General features: G+C 62.9%; 7 protein-coding genes across 7 annotated transcripts; 6 read left to right on the top strand and 1 right to left on the bottom strand.

Annotated features, from left to right (window-relative positions):
• Nucleotides 1-1,197: 1,197 nt before the first annotated feature.
• Nucleotides 1,198-5,655, top strand: RHTO_04045 (hydroxymethylglutaryl-CoA reductase (NADPH); the record flags this gene model as incomplete). Its single annotated transcript, XM_016417713.1, has 5 exons — nucleotides 1,198-1,341; nucleotides 1,668-2,273; nucleotides 2,338-2,982; nucleotides 3,042-4,844; nucleotides 4,912-5,655. The coding sequence occupies 5 exons, from the start codon at nucleotides 1,198-1,200 to the stop codon at nucleotides 5,653-5,655; spliced, it is 3,942 nt and encodes a 1,313-aa protein (XP_016270872.1).
• A 644-nt stretch (nucleotides 5,656-6,299) lies between these two features.
• Nucleotides 6,300-7,749, top strand: RHTO_04046 (mannan polymerase II complex HOC1 subunit, glycosyltransferase family 32 protein; the record flags this gene model as incomplete). Its single annotated transcript, XM_016417714.1, has 3 exons — nucleotides 6,300-6,362; nucleotides 6,419-7,491; nucleotides 7,548-7,749. 3 exons carry the CDS (start codon nucleotides 6,300-6,302, stop codon nucleotides 7,747-7,749), a joined length of 1,338 nt encoding a protein of 445 aa, XP_016270873.1.
• A 301-nt stretch (nucleotides 7,750-8,050) lies between these two features.
• RHTO_04047 (uncharacterized protein) lies at nucleotides 8,051-10,197 on the top strand (the record flags this gene model as incomplete). Its single annotated transcript, XM_016417715.1, has 7 exons — nucleotides 8,051-8,261; nucleotides 8,325-8,651; nucleotides 8,707-8,920; nucleotides 9,003-9,359; nucleotides 9,420-9,658; nucleotides 9,728-9,971; nucleotides 10,029-10,197. The coding sequence occupies 7 exons, from the start codon at nucleotides 8,051-8,053 to the stop codon at nucleotides 10,195-10,197; spliced, it is 1,761 nt and encodes a 586-aa protein (XP_016270874.1).
• A 985-nt stretch (nucleotides 10,198-11,182) lies between these two features.
• Nucleotides 11,183-12,062, top strand: RHTO_04048 (60S ribosomal protein l24; the record flags this gene model as incomplete). Its single annotated transcript, XM_016417716.1, has 5 exons — nucleotides 11,183-11,233; nucleotides 11,302-11,339; nucleotides 11,534-11,642; nucleotides 11,712-11,827; nucleotides 11,921-12,062. The coding sequence occupies 5 exons, from the start codon at nucleotides 11,183-11,185 to the stop codon at nucleotides 12,060-12,062; spliced, it is 456 nt and encodes a 151-aa protein (XP_016270875.1).
• Nucleotides 12,063-12,375: 313 nt separating this feature from the next.
• Nucleotides 12,376-14,379, top strand: RHTO_04049 (delta8-fatty-acid desaturase; the record flags this gene model as incomplete). Its single annotated transcript, XM_016417717.1, has 4 exons — nucleotides 12,376-13,336; nucleotides 13,399-13,546; nucleotides 13,603-13,852; nucleotides 13,909-14,379. The coding sequence occupies 4 exons, from the start codon at nucleotides 12,376-12,378 to the stop codon at nucleotides 14,377-14,379; spliced, it is 1,830 nt and encodes a 609-aa protein (XP_016270876.1).
• A 147-nt stretch (nucleotides 14,380-14,526) lies between these two features.
• RHTO_04050 (structure-specific endonuclease subunit SLX1) lies at nucleotides 14,527-16,874 on the bottom strand (the record flags this gene model as incomplete). Its single annotated transcript, XM_016417718.1, has 4 exons — nucleotides 14,527-15,684; nucleotides 15,758-15,855; nucleotides 15,938-16,520; nucleotides 16,653-16,874. The coding sequence occupies 4 exons, from the start codon at nucleotides 16,872-16,874 to the stop codon at nucleotides 14,527-14,529; spliced, it is 2,061 nt and encodes a 686-aa protein (XP_016270877.1).
• Nucleotides 16,875-17,507: 633 nt separating this feature from the next.
• On the top strand, nucleotides 17,508-19,081 carry RHTO_04051 (bud site selection-related protein; the record flags this gene model as incomplete). The annotated part of the gene is made up of 5 exons (XM_016417719.1): nucleotides 17,508-17,583; nucleotides 17,659-17,766; nucleotides 17,843-18,696; nucleotides 18,781-18,873; nucleotides 18,938-19,081. The coding sequence occupies 5 exons, from the start codon at nucleotides 17,508-17,510 to the stop codon at nucleotides 19,079-19,081; spliced, it is 1,275 nt and encodes a 424-aa protein (XP_016270878.1).
• Nucleotides 19,082-19,494: the final 413 nt, after the last annotated feature.

A 19,494-nucleotide genomic window follows, 5' to 3' on the forward strand; every position in this document is an offset into this window, starting at 1 on the left:
GAAGCTGGGCATGCATGCTAGACCAGCAGCTACCGTCCAGCCCAGCCAGCTCGTCGCCAGAGCCCGCCGTTGACCCGCGCGAGAACGACGCGAGTTAGCATCTGGCGCAAGTAGCGGAATGACACGTCAGCCATTTGGCCTAGGTTCGTGCACTTGGGACTGGCGCGCGCGATTCCCGTCGCTCTCTTCCCGCCGTTGCCAGAGCCGGAACCAGCAAGTCGACGACCGCTCTCACCAGGACTGCTCGCACTCGCTCACGGACTGCGGCTACGGGGGACTGCTGCCGGGATGGAGGATGCTTGGACTGCGCTGCTCCTGCCGTTCAGACCGGATCCGCCGACCGTGTCTTCCTCCTCGAAGCTGGGGCTCATTCGACGCTTGTTCTTCCTGAGGGATGCAGACAGGGTGGACTCGAAGCGGGACGTTCAGGAGCGTCTGAGTGAAGCGGTACAGCTGCCAGAGCTCGCAGGGAGATGAGGTCCACGACTGCCGCCTCAACGAGGGACACTTCTCCCCTCTCTCCCTCGCTGCTCACGCATGTCCCGGCTTGACTTGCTTTCACTCAATGTGTGCAGTTCCTGCGCAAGGTGACGAGCCGCTCGGCGTATCCGCCGCGCTGCTGAACAGACCTCAAACGCCTGCTCCTCCTCCCCCTCGCTCCTTTCTTCGCCTTCCGCCGTCACCTCACACTTGCGCCGCCCTAACCGATGCTCACGGCACGCACGACGCTCTCCTGCACGCGACGACGACGGCGACATGCCCAACGAAGGCGCCGATTTGCAATGGCGGCGCCCTCTGCTGCGTCGACCGAGTCGTCGTGACGAGGAGGCGAAGCTGCGGCTCCGCCCCGGCGAGCGCGGCCTAATCTTAGCGGGACTTGTAGAGAATGTTGGAACACGCACACAGTCTGTCCTGCGTCGCCCTGTTGCGAGCGAGCGATCTCTCTCCTTTGCATCGACCCACTCGTCTCGTTCCTTCGTGAGTGCGCGGTCAGCTGGACAGCGCGGAAGCAGGGCAGAGTACGCTCGTACGACAGCCTCAGCACAGCCTCAACAGCTGTACAACGCCTCAGCTATCGACGCTCGAACCGCCCTTCGCCGTCGTCGCCTCGTCGCGCCCTTTCTCCTCGACCTCAGCACAACAGCTCCCGCGCTCAACCGCCCCCGTGCTCGCACAGAGCGCACATCCAGCGCAGCGATGGTCTTTGCCACGTCGCCATCGTCCTTCTCCTCCCTCCGCCTGCCTATCCTCCGGCTCGCAAAGTTGGGGACGGCCTACCCGATCGAGGTCATTGTCACCCTCTTCTGCGCAGCGACGCTCGTCTACTTCCAGCTCATCAAGGTGAGTAACGCCGTCGCACGCGAACCGATCAGCCGGCGAGGAGGGAGGGCGAGGGAAACGCGTTCACGGGGTCGATGCGTTCGAGCAGGCGGGTTCTTTGCGCGATCTCGCTACGGGGCGGGCTGGGCGGGCTAGGGGTACGGCTCGATAGGAGAAGGGCCTTGCTGTGTCCTCTGCACGCACGCGAGCGGGAGTTGGGGGGAGACGCTTTGTTCCCTTGTCGTTGGCTCGTCGGAGGAATCGCTAGAGTCAGGCGGGCAGGGGACAACGCAAAATGAGGGTTGAAGGTACTGAAACGACGTTACTGACGCGCCTGAGCCCCGCAGGTCGTCCGACACTCCGACTTCCTTCTCTACGACGACGATGCCTTCCCTTCCGCCAACACTCTCAACCGCCACCCATCCATCTCGTTCGAGCCGTCAACCGGCCTGTGGACCTCTGTTTCCCCGTCTGAACCCGCACCCATCGACACCGTCGAGCTCTGGCTCCGCCAGGTGATTGTCGAAGTCCCGAACACGATGGCCGTCGCGCGCAAGAACGAGGTCAAAGAGCTGCTCGAAGCCGACTCGCTCCTCGCCGAGCAAGGAATCGAGGACTGCTACAAGGTCGCCGGCCAGTGCTGGAAAGTCCAGACTCAGCCCGCGCTCAACCTCACCGTCAAGTCGTTTGCGTTCGAGTCGCTCGTCGGCCCGACTCAGTTCTTTGCCAACTTCTCGACCCTCCCGCTCGAGACTGAGACCGTCGCGCTCGAGAAGGTGCGCAGGTCGCAGGGCAGGAAGCGCTACACGAGCTTCTTCAACCGCGGCCAGGACGACTTTGTAGTCGAGGGGTCGGACCAGCCCAGCGAGGACCGCAAGCGCGAGATGGAGAGCGTTCACTGGGTGCTCTTTGCCGCCAAGGTATTCGTTCTGCGCTTCTGGGGTCTCGCCAAGGTGCGTTTCTCGAACCTTTCCTCCTCGAACCTCTTGACTGACTGTTCCTCGTGCACGCTCGCAGAAAGCCGACTCGGCCGACATCTTCGTCATGCTGATCGCCTACGTCCTGATGCACTCGACCTTCGTCTCGCTGTACCTCAACATGCGCCGCCTCTCTCGGTCTCTCCGGCCCAATTCGAACTCGCTCGGCTTCTGGCTCGCGACCCTCTCGCTCGCCTCGTCCTGCGTCGCATTCATGTTCGCCCTCCTCACAGCCTGGTACCTCGAGATCTCGGTCAACCCCGTCCTCCTCGGCGAAGCCCTCCCCTTCCTCGTCATCACCGTCGGATTCGAGAAGCCCTTCGTCCTTACCCGTGCCGTCTTCTCGAACCCCGCGATCGGTCCCGGAGGCGCCTACGCCGGTGCAGCAAGTCGCGGTACCTCGACGCCGTCGGGTAACGGCAAGCTCGTCACGCCTACCACGAACGCCTTCGGCCTGCGCTTCTCGCCCCCCGTCCCGGCACGCGACATCGTCCTCTCGGCCGTCTCGAAGACGGGCGTCCCCATCGTCCGCGACTATGCGATCGAGATTGCTGTCCTCGTTCTCGGCGCCATGAGCGGTGTGGCCGGCTTGCGCGAGTTCTGCCAGCTTGCGGCCGTCATCCTCGTTTGGGACGCGATCTGCCTCATTGGCTTCTTTGTCGCCGTGCTTACGATCATGGTCGAGGTGTGTTCCCTGGTCCTGTCTCTTCTCCTTTCCCGCAACTGACGCATCATCCGGCGCAGATCCACCGCATCAAGGTCGTCCGCCACTTCCGCCGCACCGACTCGTCCGCCGACCTCTCCCGCCTGCTCGACGACCCCAACGCATTCCGCGACGCCGACGCGCAGGCTTCGGATGACGACGAGGAGGCACCCACGCCCACCCTTACCCTTCGTGAGAAGCTCATCAAGCTCGCGACTGGAACTGCGCCAGGCGCGAAGGCCACGTCGGGCAGCCCAACCGCCCGTCTCAAGGTTCTCCTCATCGCCGCCTTCCTCACGCTCCACTCGCTCAACCTCGTCACGACTCTTACTGCCAAGACTGCTCTCGGACGACACATCGACCACTCGGCCTCGACCTCGCACATCCCGCACATCGACACGTCGAACCCGGTCCTCTCGTCGACGCTCCTCCAGCTCGTTGCGGCGCACGAGGCGGGCACCAAGCTCCTCGTCCACATTGTCCCTGCCCTTCACTTCCACGCCGTCGACCGCACGCTCCCGCCCGCTCCCGCAGTCTCGACCGCTCAAGCAGCACTTCCGCACTTGACCGCCGCGACAGGCTCCTTCGGCTCGATCGACCAGTTCTTCACCCGCTGGTCGCGCCTCGTCGGTGACCCCATCGTCTCGAAGTGGATCGTCATCGCACTCGGCCTCTCGCTCTTCCTTAACGGCTACCTCCTCAAGGGTATCGCGTCGGGCTCTGACAGCTTCGGACACGGATCCGCTGCCGAAGTCGCAGCTCGCATCCTCCTCGCCAGCACCGGATCGGACGTCGACAATGACGATGACGAGGCGGCCAAGGCTCGTCTCCGCCGCTCGTTCTCGCTCTTGCGGGAAGAGCTGCAGAACGAATGGACGCAGAAGGACGCGGCGGTCATGCAGCGCGAGTATGCCCGGCACGAGCTCAAGGCCGAGCGTGAGGCGGGCAAGACGGCTCCAACGGTAGTCAAGGTCTCGGCGGCGAAGCCTCGTCGCGACAGTGACTCGTCTGACGAATCGGCGCCTGGCTCGCCCATCCTCATCCGCACTCGCAAGGCTCTCAACGGCGCACCGTCCTCGTCGACCCTTACCGTCCCTTCGACCGACGAGGTCACCGCCCCGCAGCTCAAGCTCTCGCCTTCGACCGTCGCCCTCGTCTCGCAGAACGGCATTCCCGACACCCCTCGCGACCTCGACACCTGCGTCAAGATCTTCAACGGCGGTGAGGGAGCGATGCTCCTCAACGACGAGGAGATCATCACCCTCGTCCAGAAGGGCAAGCTCGCCGCCTATGCGCTCGAGAAGCTTCTCAAGGACTACGTCCGCGCCGTCTCGATCCGCCGTGCTCTCATCTCGCGCGCCTCGGCTCGCAAAACCCTCGAGGCGTCCGACCTGCCGTTCCTCCACTTCGACTACTCGCGCGTCATGGGCCAGTGCTGTGAGAACGTCGTCGGCTACATGCCCATCCCCGTCGGTATCGCGGGACCGCTCCGAATCGACGGCAACGTCCTCCCCATCCCGATGGCTACGACCGAAGGCGCGCTCGTCGCCTCTACCTCGCGTGGTTGCAAGGCCCTTAACGTCTCGGGCGGCGTCACGACCGTCGTCACGCAGGACGCGATGACCCGTGGCCCGGCTCTCGACTTCCCGAGCGTCATCATGTGCGCCGCCGCCAAGCGCTGGGTCGACTCGGACGAGGGCAGCAACATCCTCAAGGCCGCGTTCAACTCGACTTCGAGATTCGCCAGGCTCAAGAGCCTCAAGACTGCCATGGCTGGTCGCACGCTCTTTGTCCGCTTCGCCACCCAGACTGGCGACGCGATGGGCATGAACATGATCTCCAAGGTGCGTCCGAGGCGTTGACTTTTGCTGCTGTTGACGCTCGCTGACGTCGCTCGCCTGTCGCCCGCAGGGCTGCGAGCGCGCTCTCGATGTCATGATGACGGAGCACTTCCCCGAGATGAAGATCGCGTCGCTCTCGGGCAACTACTGCACGGACAAGAAGCCGGCCGCGATCAACTGGATCGAGGGACGAGGGAAGAGTGTCGTCGCCGAGGGCATCATCCCTGGCGAGGCGGTCAAGTCGATCCTCAAGACGACCGTCAGCGACCTCGTCCGCCTCAACATCACCAAGAACCTCATCGGCTCGGCGATGGCCGGCTCCGTCGGCGGCAACAACGCCCACGCGTCCAACATCCTCACGGCCATCTACCTCGCGACCGGCCAGGACCCCGCCCAGAACGTCGAGTCGAGCAACTGCATGACGCTCATGGAGGCCATCAACGACGGAAAGGACCTCTTGATCACCTGCTCGATGCCGTCGATCGAGGTTGGCACCGTCGGAGGCGGCACCATCCTCCTCCCGCAGGCCGCCATGCTGGACATGCTCGGCGTCAAAGGTCCGCACCCGACCTCGCCCGGCCAGAACGCGCAGCAGCTCGCTCGCGTCGTCTGCGCCGCCGTCATGGCCGGCGAGCTCTCGCTCATGTCGGCCCTCGCGGCCGGCTCGCTCGTTCAGAGCCACTTGGCGCACAACCGCTCGGCACCTGCGACGCCTGCCGCCCAGACACCCCAGATCGGCTCGCGCGCCGCGACGCCTGTCTTGAACGGCACGCAGCGCCTCGCGCCGTTGACGGTGACCAAGGGCAAGGACTAGGCCTGTCCCCGGGAACGCCCATCGCCATGTCCCCGCCCTTCCGCCTCCATTTCTCGTTTCTCCGGTCGCCTCTATTGGGTCGTTCTTGTGTCTTCCCCGTCGTCTCGGTTTCCGTCGCAGTCGCCGTCTTATCGCCTCGCCGTCTCCGATCTATCGCAGGTCTCGTCATCATCGCATCTTCCGGATCTTCGTCGTCGGACAGAACCCTAGCTGTACCTGTTGAGCCACGCCTCTTTCCCTCTCCTACCAGTACTTATACTCGCCTCCGCCCTCCTTCTCGCCCCCGTAACGTTGCATGCCCCTTCTCCCGCTCCCTCTCCCTTGCACCCGGACTCGCAAAAGACTCCGCATCGTAGCTAGCATCTTCTCGTTTCTTACCTTGGGTGGAGCCGTGGAACACACGAAACCAATTGCACGTTCCGACGCGACCAGGTGAGTTGCGAGGGAGCTTTCCCTCCGCTCTCCTCGCTTTCCTCTCTTTGCTCGCATTCGTCGTGCGCTCCAACAACTCGACAATGCCGTGACTCTGGCTCGCCGCGCTTGCCCCTCGCATCGGACCCGCTCGAGCCTCTCCTCCCCGCGGTTCTTCCTCTTGCTCGCCCTGCGTTCACCCTCTCGCTGTTCGTCTCGCTAGCTGGGTACAGATGCTTGCGTCGCTTGGGACGCCTACCAAGGAGCGCACCGAGTCGGCCTACGCGCCTCTCCCGGTACGTCTGTTCGTCTGCTCCCTTGCTCGCCTCGCTGACCCCTGCACCTTCCGCAGAGCGACGAAGGGGGACGACGCCGTGCACCCACGCCCAGACCAAAGCCGCAGAAGCCCTTCTGGCGGCCCACGACAGTCGCAGCCTCGCTCGCCCTCGTCTTCCTCGCCGCCTTCACCCTTCACGGCCCTTCAACCATCTCTCCCTCCTCCCTGATCCGCCCCATCCAGCCATCCGACGCCTCGCTCGCACCGTGGGAGCGCCTCCGCCAGCTCAACGCCGACTACGATCCCGTCAAAGAGCCTTTCGGGACAGGCAACGCCCGCCTCGACTTGTACCGCAACGAGATGCTCGCCGCAATTCGAGAGATGTTCGGCCATACATCGGCGACGAGTGTGCCGATGCTGTATGGCGAGGATGAGGAGTTGCTGGAGGATATGCTCTGCCATCTCGACCTTGGGTGCAGCGACTTCAAGCCGATACCGAAGCGTGTCTTCAGTCACGGGGAGCATGACACGGCACTCTCGCAACTGCTGGAGTGGCAGGACCTCAATGCGGAGCTGTTCGAGCTACAACTGTCGAACAACGAGGACTTGCGGACTTGGGCCGGTCGTCGGTTCGCCTCGTCGTCCATCCCCGAGTTGTTCGACGCCCTACCCTCTCCAGCACACCAAGACGATCTCTCCCGCTTTCTCGCCCTCCTCGCGACAGGCGGACTCTTCACCTCGCCGACCAGCCATCCCCTCCAACCCATCGCCGACTGGTCTCGCAACGCAGTCGACATCACCGACCGCGTCCTCGCGCCGGCCTACGACCCGCTCTCTCCTCCCTCACTCGTCGTCGGCATCGGATGGACCGGCTACACGGTCAAGAACCCGCTTAACCCGCTCTTTTCACGTTCGGCGGGATTGGCGTTCGAGACGTTTGGTGCGACGCCGGGTCATCCGGTGCTTGTTGATGCGGTGCGGAGTATCTGGAGGAGTGCGAGGCTTGTTGAAGCGGGCAAGGATGAGGGCGGCAAAGGCGAGCAGAGCGTGCGGGCGGATGGTCGCGGGGTCTTGCACTTTGGCCCGCTGACGGGCGATGCGGAGCGGGAGTGGGCCGGCGCAGGGGTCCTGACAGACGCAGTCGCAAGGTGCGGCCGTGCCATCTAGCTCCATTCGACCCGCGCTGATGCCAAATTGCACGCAGATACCTTCGCACCCGCTGGGCGACCTCGCTCGCCCTCATATCGCGCTCGCCCGTCCCTGTTCGAGTTGGCGACGTCCTCGTCCTCCCGATGGGCTCCCTCAATGCCCGCCGCACTCGTTTCGCCAAGCTGCTCGACTGGTCGGTCGGAAGGGACTTTTCGCCTTTGTCGGTGGAGAAGGATTTCGTCGCGCTGGAGGGATGAGGGTTCGCTGGAGAGTCTCGGCAGGGATGTAAACTCGGTCGCAGTGCTGTGTAAGCTTGTAAGGCGCATTTTTACCCGTACGCAACGAGCTAGCCTTCCCAAGTGTACGTCGAGGGACCGCCTCGTCCTCACACCGCAACTCCGTGCGCTTCTGCTCCGTCAATCACCGCGGACATCCCATCAAGAACTTCCGAGCCCTTGGCCGGCTCAACCCACGCAACTTCGCACGGTCCCTCGCGTGGTTGCCCTCGCCTCCTCTTCTCCCGCTCTTCTCCCTCGCTCTCCTCACCCTCTGTGCACGATGGACTACCCAGACAGAGCTCTGACATCTCTACACAGCTGCTTGACAACGCCCATCGCACTCGCATCCCTCCCAGCCCTCTCCTCAACCCAACTCGCCCTCGTCTCCCTCCGATCCGACTTGCCCATCCTCGTCCGCCAACGCGCCTACCACGCCTTCATGGTCCGCAAAACAGCCTATCACGCGCATAACGGCCCTCGGACGCTTGATCGTGCGTGTTTTCGCCTCCCCTCGAGCGAGCGAACCGAGTTGACCTTTCTCTTGAGGTTGACAGCGATCCTCGAGGTCAACCTCGACTTTGACCTTCCCCCTTCGCTGGCAGATCTCGAGACGGACAAGTTGCTGGTCCTGCAGTTCAGTCCGGTGTGCGAGAGTCCGGAGATGGCGGACCAAGCGGGCGAGTTGGTGCGCGAGCGAATTCGGGGGGCGGTAAAGAGGGGTGCTTTGAGAGTGTCGAGGGCGTGTGTGAGGTGGGATGGAGGGGAGAGGGTGGAGGTGGAGTTAGTGATGAGGGTGGAGGAGGGCGGGATGAGACTTCTGCGTGCGGGAAAGGAGGACGAGGGGTACTTCCTCGAGGCGGGCCGGATGCGGGAGGTCGTCTGTGCGTACAGTCGGGTCCTCGCTTCCTACCTTTGCTGACGGTCGGGCTTTCACAGACATCGCCGGCGCCGACGACGGCCACACCTCAATGGACTGCACGCTCTCCCTGTCCCTTACGCGCCTCTCGCTCGCCCCCGTTGTCTCAATCCGGGATTGCACCGTCACGCTCGAGCTGGGCATGCTACCTGCGACGGACGAGGCTTTTGTCGGGTTGAGGAAGAGGGTGGCGCAGTGGGCCAAGGACGGTGGGTTTGAAGTTAGTGTCGTCAGGTGCGTCGACTGGTCCACTCTGTCGCGCACCTCGATGCGTCGTGCGCGACATCACCAGACTGAGGTGGCGAAGTCCCCGCAGAGCGCCGGACGTCAACCTCACCCCCCGCTCCTCCCGCTCGCCTTCAACCACCCTTCCTTCCCGCAACCATGCTTCCGCCCTCGACCGCCCTCGCTCGACTTCCCTTCCCATCCTCGTGCCGTCAGCTTCGCACCTCCTCCCGACGCGATCAAAGAAGCGCTACTCTGCGCCTTCCGCCTCGCACGACTACCACCCCGACCTCAACGTCGATTCTCACGTGCGGAAAAAGTCACGTTCGCCGCCCGACTACGAGGAGAACCACCGGCAAGACCAGGAGCGGGAGGAGGAAGACGACGGGCTGAGAGAGTGCTGGCGATTCGTTTCGCGCAAGAAAGTCGAGGCGGAGTGGTCTCCTGGGTTCGTCTCTCGCCTCTCTGTTTGCTCAGTCGAACGCTGACAAGGGAGAGAATCGTGTAGGTTTTACGTCCGCCAGTTCGCCCTCCTCCGCTCGATCGCCCCTCTCTACCCCTTCCCCTGCCCCTCGTTCACACCACACGAGACTGCGCTCCTCTCCTTCGCGCCGGACCCGGACAAACTTCCGCCTTTGCCGCAAAGGGTGGGGTACGAAGAGGAGGAAGGGTGGGGACGACATGAGGCGAGGGAGAGACTGGCTGTCGAGTGGGTGTTTAGGGAGAAAGTTGGGAAGGGGAGGGTGGGTGCGTCGACGCTCTTCGCTTCTCCTTCCGCGCGTCGAGCTGACGCAAGGAGAATGATGAGCGAGACAGATCTCTCCACGACGCGGCAAATCCTCTTCTCCCCCTCCTTGCCCCTCCTCCATCCCTCCTTCGCCCCTCTGCGGACCTACCTCCGCACCGTCTCGAAACTGATCGAGGCCCGCGATGCCTTGCGCGAGGCGTACGAGTATGTTGGTGGAGAGGTGCTCAGGGAAAGGAAGGGGGAGAGGGGGACGAGGGATCCGATTGAGAGGATTGAGAGGGTTGTTGGGGAGTTGAGGGATAATCCGGGGCGGTGCGTCCTCCCTTCCTTCCCTTCACTGAGGAGCTGACGGGAGGAGGAGGGAAACAGACGCCTCGCCTTGTTCACCAACTCGGCCTCTCCAAATGGCCTCATCACCCGTCCCCCGACAGAATTCACCAGCACCAATCTCGGTACCGGTCCGCTGAGACGGTTCGGGGAGAGACTGAGGGAGATTTGTGAGTGGGAAGAGGCGGCGGTCGAGAGGTTTGCTCCTTGAGAGAGAAAGAGGCCGGGAGGGAGGGAGGGGAAGTGGGATTAGTGAGCGGTGATGGAGCAGGTAGTGAAGAGCAGTAATCTGATTCGCTTCAGCCTGAGAACGGAAGCGAGATGAGCGCGAGATGAGCGGGACGAGGAGCAGTCGTCGAGGAGGAAGACGACCACGAGCCGGCTCGCTCGTCTCGCCAGCACAGCGAGAAACCCTCCAGCACCCTTCCCAACCCATCACTGTGCCCCCAGCCCGCGAGCGAGTTCCGAGCGAGGTCGTGGCAGGACGACGAGGAGGTGGTGCGAGTCGCGACGGTGTCCGTTCGCAGCGGTTGTTGTGCGAGGTGTAGAGAATGAACCCGTGCGAATCCATCCAGCAGCATGCCATGCGTGCCCGAGCGAGCGCTGGAGCGGTAGAAGTGAGCGCTCTTGGGAAAAGCTGAGGGCGGGTCGAAGCTCGCGGCAGGGTTGGCCTCGTCGAGTTCACTCCGCCCGTCCACCCTCGCCCAACAGCCGGTGAGCTGCACACGCTGACTGCCTCACTCGAACACACGGCCACCGACACACCGACTCGAACGAACGCCGAGCGAGGACGAGCAGAGACGGGCGAGGACTTCGAGCAGGCAGCGAGGGGCGACGGGGACGGCGCGCGTGTGGCTGGCAGGGTGTTACAGAGGCAGTGGGACGCACGGGGGGAGATGACGAGTCGCTCTCGCAAACCCAGCTCACCGTGATGGCAGTCCTCGACTTCGAGCGACCCGCCAGGTGCACTCAAACCGACCGACCACCACTGGCCCATCTCAGCATGCGGCCCTGATCCCTTGAACAACGTCCCACTGCGACTATCACGTACACCCTGTCACACACGCGCGCGCATCGGAGGAGGAGCGGTCGGAGGACTCGGGGGGCGGTTCGAGCAGGGGCATTCGATGCTGGAAGGAGAACGCAGGGCTGACTGCTTGCGTGTGTGCGTGGGACGAAACAGGCTTTCGACAACCATGAAGGTCGAGATCTGCAACTTCTCGGGCTACAAGATCTACCCTGGAAAGGTGCGTTCGCCTCGCCTGTTTCTCACCCGTTTGGATAGCCTGCTGACACGTTTCGTGCGTGTCTCTAGGGCAAGCTCTACGTCCGCCTCGACTCGAAGATCTTCCGGTGCGTGCGAGGTCGGATGCGTGTGTGTGGAGGGACGCGACGAGCTGACCGGGCCGCTTCACTCGCTCACCGTCTCGGTCCCCGACTATCCGCTTCACATGATCTCTGCACGACCTCGCTCTCTTACGACCCCGCCACGCCCGCTCCCGCGCCTGCCCCACTCCCGTTCGATCGGCTCGGCAATGACGGAACAGCTTCGTCTCGTCGAAGGAGGAGTCGCTCTTCCTCCAGCGCAAGAACCCGCGCAAGATCGCGTGGACCGTCGTCTACCGCCGCGTTAACAAAAAGGGTGTCACGGAGGAGGTTCGTCCCACAATCCCTTTCCCCCCCTCCCCTTCCTCTTGATACTGACGAGTGGGGCGGTGTGAGTAGGTCGCGAAGAAGCGCTCGCGCAAGACGGTCAAGCACCAGCGTGGTGTTGTTGGTGCCGACGCCGCCGCCATCCTTGCCAAGCGCAACCAGAACCCCCAGGTTCGCGCTGCGCAGCGGTGCGTCCCTTTCCCTCGTCCCTCCCTCCCTCCTTCCTTCCCTCCGCCCCGCTCGCTCGAGGACTCTCGCTGACACTCGGTTCGCTCTCGCAGTGCCGCCGCTCTCGAGCAGGGCAAGGCCGCCAAGAAGGACAAGGAGTCGAAGAAGGTCAAGAACCCGGCCAACAAGGTCCCCCAGGGCGCAAAGGTCTCGCGCGCTCAGGCTGGAAAGGGCGCCGTTCGCTCCGGCCGTTAAACTCGCGCGCGCGGTGATGGTGGACCCCTTGCGGTGTTGCAACCGGTTGTTGAAACTCTTTTCTCGAGATGGGAGGAGTCGGAGAGGGTGAGAGCGGCTTCGCTGGGTTCGGCGCGCGTTCGAGGGTGTTGCTACGCTTTCTACGAGTGCATCGTAACCTGAATAAGGCCACCAACTTGTGGTCGTCGAGAGCACCACACGTTGCGTCTCGTCCTCTGCTCGTCTCGCTCCGTCCGCTCAAAGCTACTCGCTCTCGACGCTCTCGGTGGACTGTGTGAGGCCCCGTACGGTGTCGAAGAGCACGCTTGGCACCATGGCAGACGCGACCCCAGCCCCGCCGCCTTCCTCTCCCTCCCCATCTCCCACCGCCGCACCCTCCTCCTCGCGCCTCTCCTCCCGCCTAACCTGCGCCGGCGTGCCCCTCCCCAGCAACTTCTCCACCCTCCCCATCCTCTCACGCACCGAGATAGCCTCCCGCATCACCCGCGGCGAGTTGCTCGTCCTCCACCCTCCTCTCGTCTACCGGATCCCGCAGTCCTGGCTCCGCCTCCATCCGGGCGGACAACATTCCATACTACACTATGTAGGCCGAGATGCGAGTTGCGAGATCGAGGGGTACCATTCGGGACGGACTGTGAAAGAGAGGATGGGGAGGTGGGTTGTTGGAAGGGTTGAGACGGATGATGAGGAGGGAGGGGAGGGGTGGAGGGATATGGTACCGCCTGTACAGTTGGGGATGTGGCCTGTCCCCCTGCCGACGATCACGGTTACAAGTCCGCCGGCTAGTCCTGCGAAATCGCGGACGTCGTCCGCGAGCAAGACTGCATCCGAACCTCGCGCCCTCACGATTGAGATGGTCGACCCGCCTCTCTCGAAGGAAGACCGCGACAAGCTCCCCCTCACACCGGCGTACCAAGCCCATCTCCGCCGCTCACACCGCAAACTGCACCAGCGCATCCACTCTCTCGGTCTCACCTCCCCTCCGCCCTTCCTCGCAGGCTACGGTCCCTCCCTCCTCATCTACTCCTTCCTCGCACTCCTCTCCATCGCCCTCTACCGCCGCGCCTCCTCCACCCACTCGACATGGGACTGGCTCGCAGCCGCCGTCGCACTCGGAGCGTTCTGGCATCAGGTCACGTTTGTAGCGCACGATGCGGGACATACGGGGTTGACGGGAAGTTGGTGGAGGGATAGGTTGTGGGGAGTCGGGATTGCGGATTTCTTGGGAGGGTTGAGTATCGGATGGTGGTGCGACAACCACAACGTGCACCACCGTGCGTCTCGCCTTCCCCTCCTTTCTCGCATTCACAGCAGCTGATGAGGAGAGTGAGCGCAGTGGTGACGAACGCACCAGAACACGACCCCGATATCCAGCACCTCCCGTTCTTTGCCATCTCGACCCGGTTCTTCGACTCGATCCGCTCGACGTACTACAACCGCATCCTCACCTTCGACGCGTTCGCTCGGCGGTTCCTCCCTCACCAGTGCGTCCTCTCCCTCCTCTCGTGGAAGTACTGCGGACGGGCTCCTCGTCACGCAGACACAAACTCTACTACCTGGTCATGTGCTTCGCGCGCTTCAACCTCTTCGCACTCTCGTACGCCTTCGTCCTAACCAACTGGCCCGCCCGCCGTTCGCCGCTCTTCAAGCTCCGCATCCTCGAACTCGTCGGACTCGTTTGCTTCTGGGCGTGGTTTGGAGGTGTTGTGTTGAGGGGAATTGACTCGGCGGCGCATAGGTGGTTGTATCTGGTTGTGAGCTTTGCGGTGACGAGTCCGCTGCATGTGCAGGTACGTTGCGCGTTTCCCTTCTCGCCGCTTTCCTTGCCGACACGCGCGCACGACAGATCGTCCTCTCGCACTTCTCGCAACCCGTCTCGATTCTCCCGCCCTCCTCCTCGACCACCTCCTATCCGCTCCCCTCCGCCGCCCTCGAACTCCTCGAATCCCACCCTCACCGCCAACTCCGCACAACAATGGACATCTCCTGCCCAACCTACCTCGACCCTCTCCACGGCGGTCTCAACTTCCAAACTCCTCACCACCTCTTCCCTCGTATTCCGCGCTTTCGGTTTCGGGCGGTCGCCAAGGAGATTGAGAAGTGGGTCGAGGAGGAGAATAAGCTTGTTGAGGAGAGGGATGGCGGGAGGTATTGGAATGGGTTCAAGCTGGGGGAGAACGAGAGGCTGGAGTACAAGAAGATGACGTTTGTCGAGGGCAACAAGAGCGTCTTGGGCGTGCTGAGGGACGTTGCGGATCAGGTTGGGCTGTTGGCGAGGGTTGCGGAGAAGGAGGCCAAGGGCGAGTTGCAGCACTAGACGCGCGCTGGTCGTGCCGTTGTAGAACCCGTTATTCGTGCACTCGATAGACATTCTCGCTCGTTCGCTTGGTTCCGAGAGGTGCGAGAGAGGCCGTTCATTGACAACAACAACACAAGATCGCTACATCTTCGCTCGTCCGCGCGCTCAATCAGACAACTCGACGTACTCAACCGCCTTCTTCTTCCTCGCCTTCGGAGACGCCGCCCTCTTCGCAGCCGCCTTGCCTAGCGCAGCTGGTGGCGGTAACTCTTCTTCCGACTCACTCAGGCTCAGCGACGCACTCTTCGCCTTTCGTCCCTTCAGCTTCGTGGCGGCGGCGGATGCTTTAGTAGTGGAGAAGGAGGCGAGAAGAGTTGCCGAGGAGCTGGAAGTCGTAGCCTTGGTGCGTCGCTTCTTCGGTGGTGAAGGCGGGTCATCGGAGAGGGCGGCAACCGTAGCGGACGTAGCCTTCGGCGGTCGACCGCGTCGCTTCGGTGACGCAGGTACAGGCGACAAAGCCGTCTTCTTCGCGCGAGGCTTCTTCGTCTGCTTGGCCGGCTCGAATGCTGCGATGGCTTCTTGCAAGTCGAGGTCGCCGTCCTCCTGGTCGTCCGAGAAGAGCGCTTCGTCCCCGAGGTTTGCGTCGAACGCCGCGTCCATCCGGACGAAAGAGCGCTCGACGTCCGAGTCGTCCTCGTCAAAGTCGAACCCGACGTCCTCGTCACGTGCAGCTCCCCCGTCCTCCGCATCGAGGTCCGCGTCTGAGGGCAAGTCAGAGAAGTAGAACTCTTCGCCGGCATCGGAAGAGGCGGGCGTCGCGGCCTTGCCTTTCCCCTTGCCCTTCTTGCTTGCTGCCGTCTTCGCCGAAGCCTTCTTGCCCTTCACGCCCGCCTTCGCCCTCGGCTTCTTCACCGGCTCCCCTGCATCGCCCGCCTCAGCAACCTTCTTCTTCCGCCCGCGCTTCTTCGGAGACGCCTTCTTCCCGCCTTCGACCTCCTCGTCTTCCTCACCCTCGATGCCCCCATCCTCCTCAACGCGGGTCCCCTTCCTAACCATCTGCCTAACCCTCTTCTTCCTCCTCCCCTCACTCTCCTCTTTCCGCCTGTACATCCCGCGCACCAGATCGGTCCAGTGCAAGTCGGACAGACAAGAGGGGCATGACGAAGTTGTTGGGAGGAGCGGGGCTGTCGAGGTCGAGGAGGAGGGAGAGGAGGCGGTCGAGAGGAAGTGTGCGGAGAGGCAGAGAGGGTGGAAGGTTGCGAGGCACGGTGGGGAGGCGGGAGCTGAAGGGGGGGCGGTACAGAGATGGAAGGAGAGGTGGTCCTGCGAGATATGCTCGACGCCGATCAGGCTGGGCCTCAGGGAGCAAGGCAAGCCTGAACAGATGAGCACGCACCTCGGTGTCGATGGGTTTGCGGCAGATGTAGCAGTTTGGCGAGTCGTTTGAGGTAGTGAGGGAGAGGAACTTGTCCCAATGGAAGTGGAAGAAGTCGTCTGTGAAAGGAGATCAGCTCGACTAGTCAGTTTCTTGCGCTCCGGTGAACGCGTCTGACATGCAGGAAAGCCCCGAACGCACCGTCGTCGACCCGCATCCGCTCGCTACCGTCACCCTCCTTCTGCTTGCCCTGCCTGACGAGCCTCTCCCCATCGACCCCTTCCTCCCTATAGTGCACCTTGACGCTGTCCAGCTTACTCCCCTTCTCAACGCCCCACGCATCCTCATCTTCCTGCCGCTGCTTCTCCCACTTCTTCGCCTCCGCCTCAGTCCTCACAACCGGTCCCATCCGCCTTCCCTGATCCCACCACTCCCTCGCCTGTTCCGAGAACAGCGTGACGGAGAGGTCGAAGCGCGACCAAGGCGGGACGGTGAGCATATACTGGAGGACCTGGATCCTCGCGAGCGCTCGGTGACTGAGCGCCCTTCGGGGAAACTGAGGGACGGTCTTGGGAGGGGCGGTAGACGTAGTCTTGCGCTTTTTGGGCGCGAGGGAAGAGTTGGGGTCGGCGTCGGGGTCGGGAGGAGGGGCGGGTCGGCGTAGGAGACGCGAGGATTCGGGGTTCTGCCAACACCATTCGAACTGCAGGGCTTGGAGCTTGGAAGGGAAGCCGTGCACGATCGCTTCCATCTCCCATGGCCGGCCGAAGCGAGTCTTGATAGCCTGCGAAGGGAGAGTGAGAGGGTCAGCCTCGGCGAGTCCGCTCCACGAGCCACCTGGTCGACGCATGTGGTCCCCTCCCGATGCATGGCGGTCTTCCACACGAACGATAACAGCCCAAGGAGCGGGACTCACTCCTCCGATCCTGTCGCCCATATGCTGCTTGAACCTCCTCGGCGGGTCAGGCGTGCTTCCGATGTAGGTCATGTGCGGTCGCTTGACATTGTACGATTTGAGCAGGTAGCACGCGTAGAAGGGCGGGATCGAATGGTTGAGGATGGTTGAGAGGGCCGAAGTCGAAGTTGAGGGATTCGAGCTGCGCCGCGCGGCGAGGGCGGGCGAGGATGCGCGCGGCATCACTGGCGAGGTCTCCAGCGTGGAACAGTCCAGTCAAGGTCACCGTCTGTGCATGCGAAGCGAGTGGTCGAGGTGAGAGCGAGATGTCAATCTGGCGAGAGAGCGAGGACAAGCGACAACTTCGCGCAAACGGGTGCAGAAGCTTGTAGAGCCCACTCGTAGCGCTTACTGAGCCCAACTAGCCCGTCCTTACAGCTTTCCTCGAGGTGAAGCGGTCCACTCCCGCTCGTTCACCGTCTCTCGCTCGACGACTTCCAACCACTCTCTCGCTCAGCCAGACACTGCTCGGCGTGCTGCGGAGACACTTGCGCTCGTTCACCCGCCCGCGCCCACCCGACTCGTCGTCTCGCCGCGCTCACACCCCTGCTCCTCGCGCCGCTTCCATCCTTCAACCCAGCGACAACGCGCTCGGCGCGCTCGCTCGACTCGTGAGTCTCGTCTTTGACTCGATGTGAGTGTCTGGGCAGACTGGCCCTGCTTCAGCGGCCGGAGGAAGGGAGGAAACGCGTCTCGAATTCTCATCAAACAGGAGGGCAGACGGGGCGCAGTGGGCTTCTCGAGCTCCTTGAACAGGGCAGGACGGGTTGAAAGAGTATGCAGGATGACTGAGTGTTCGCACGGACCCGCAGGACCATGACGACCCCGGCCACGCGCAACCCGCCCATCGTCCGCAACCGCCTGCCTTCGCTCGCCGAGGTTCTTCGTCGCAGTGCGTTCGAGGATGCCATTCAGCTCTCCACCGTTCGCTATCAGAGCTGATAAGGGTACCCTTTCGTGCACACAGGTACCCGCCCGCCCGTCGACCTGTACTGCTTCTACCTCTTCCTCCAGCGCGAAGGATCCGAGGACACGCTCGATTTCTGGCTCGACGTGCAGCAGCACGAGAACCTTTGTGCGTGCCCGGACATTGATGTCAGTGGCCTGGCCTTGGCTACGGTAGCTGACTCCTTGGCATTGTCCCTACGCAGGCCGCGCCTACTTCAAAGACCTCCGCAAGTCCGGCATCGCCATTCGCGACGACTGGCCGCAGTACGAGCGGTATGCACGCACGCGAGGGAGCATCTACGGGCCTATCACGGGCATCAAACGTGGCGAGCCTTCGGACGATGATTTTGAGCGATACCAGCAGCCGAGCTCGCCTGCTTCGACCGGCGAGGACGGCGAGAAGAGTCACAGTCCGTACCTAGGTGTCACGGACGACGAGAAGGACGCGGCGAGGTATCAGATGCGCACGCCTTCGCCCAACCCCGCTGCAGGCGCTGCGCCGACCTACCCTCTCTCACCGACTCTGCGCGCCCTCTATCCCGACGACGACCGCTCTTCTGCCGAAGACGAAGGTGACGGCTCGGTTCGGCGACGGAAGCACAAGCGCCACTCGACGGTCCAGAGTCGCGTCCAGCCCATCATCGCTCGCAACAGCGCCATCTCCCGCACCGACTTGATCGCCTCTGCCGAACGCATTTACTCGCGCTACCTCATGCCCGGGGCCGACAAAGAGGTCTACCTCCCTCCCCAGCTCCGCATCACCTCGTTCCCTCTTTCCTCCTCGACTCTCCCAGCCGTCACCCATCCCGACTACGACCAACAATCCGCCGCGCAAGCTCGCATTCCCGACATGTTCCACGCGCAGAAGGAATACGTCTACCGCGCGATGGAGGTCGATTCGTTCCCGCGCTTCCTAAGGGCAAAGGCGTTTGGGAACTTGACGCCAATCTCGGCGCTCGTCAGGCTCGCGATCGGGCTTGTCGCGTTGTGGGCGGGATTGGCAACCGCTTTCGCATTCATCTTCCTCGACGCCAAGCCGAAGGTTCGCAGGTTGTGGGTGCGTCCGGTCGTCTCATCGCTTTTGGCAGTTTCCTCGATGTCAGGGACGGACCGCTGATAAGCGAAGTCGGTATGTATGCAGATCATCCTCCCGTTCACGTTCGCCATCGTCAACCTCGTCGCGCACTCGTACGACCTCGACCCGCTGCTCGTCTTCATGGGTCTGTCCGAAACCGTGCGTCCCTTTCTCGTCTTTCCGGCCACTCTGCACGGCATGCTAACGTTCACTTGCTCCACAGACCCCCTTCCGCACCATCTCGATCCGCGAGCCTTACGTCCGCAAACTCCTCTTCGGCCGCGCGCTCTGGGTTACCTTCCTCTCGGCAGTCATCGTCGCGGTCTTGACCGTCATCTTCTGGGCGGTCCCTGGGCACAGGCTGTGAGGCGGACCGTCGGAGGAAGTCTCGTTGCAAGAGGGCAGGTTCCCTCTCTTCGATATCCTCGACTCCTGATCTTCCCGGCCTTGCCCCAGTCCTTCGTGTCGCCTTTCGTCACTCCCTTCGTATCCCCGTCGCGTTCGCTCAGATACCCTTATCCCACACACACTCTGTTCACTCGTTCTTCCCTCGCAGCCAAGATACCTCTCGCTTGCAGTGTTACCAAGCCTGTTCCCATCAACTCTCTCGTCCATCTCTCCTCTCGTCGAGCGACTCAACCACAGCTAAGCTACACGACCACCTCTACCTTCTCAGCCTCCGTTCCTCTCCATCCCCCTCCTCACCTCCTCCTCGCACTGAACCAACCACGCCAAGTCCTCCGCATAGCGCCTGAACGGCCCGACGCCGATTTGGGACGG

Source organism: Rhodotorula toruloides (assembly GCF_000320785.1).
Source record: "Rhodotorula toruloides NP11 unplaced genomic scaffold Scaffold25, whole genome shotgun sequence".
In the NCBI taxonomy this organism is placed as follows: domain Eukaryota; kingdom Fungi; phylum Basidiomycota; class Microbotryomycetes; order Sporidiobolales; family Sporidiobolaceae; genus Rhodotorula; species Rhodotorula toruloides.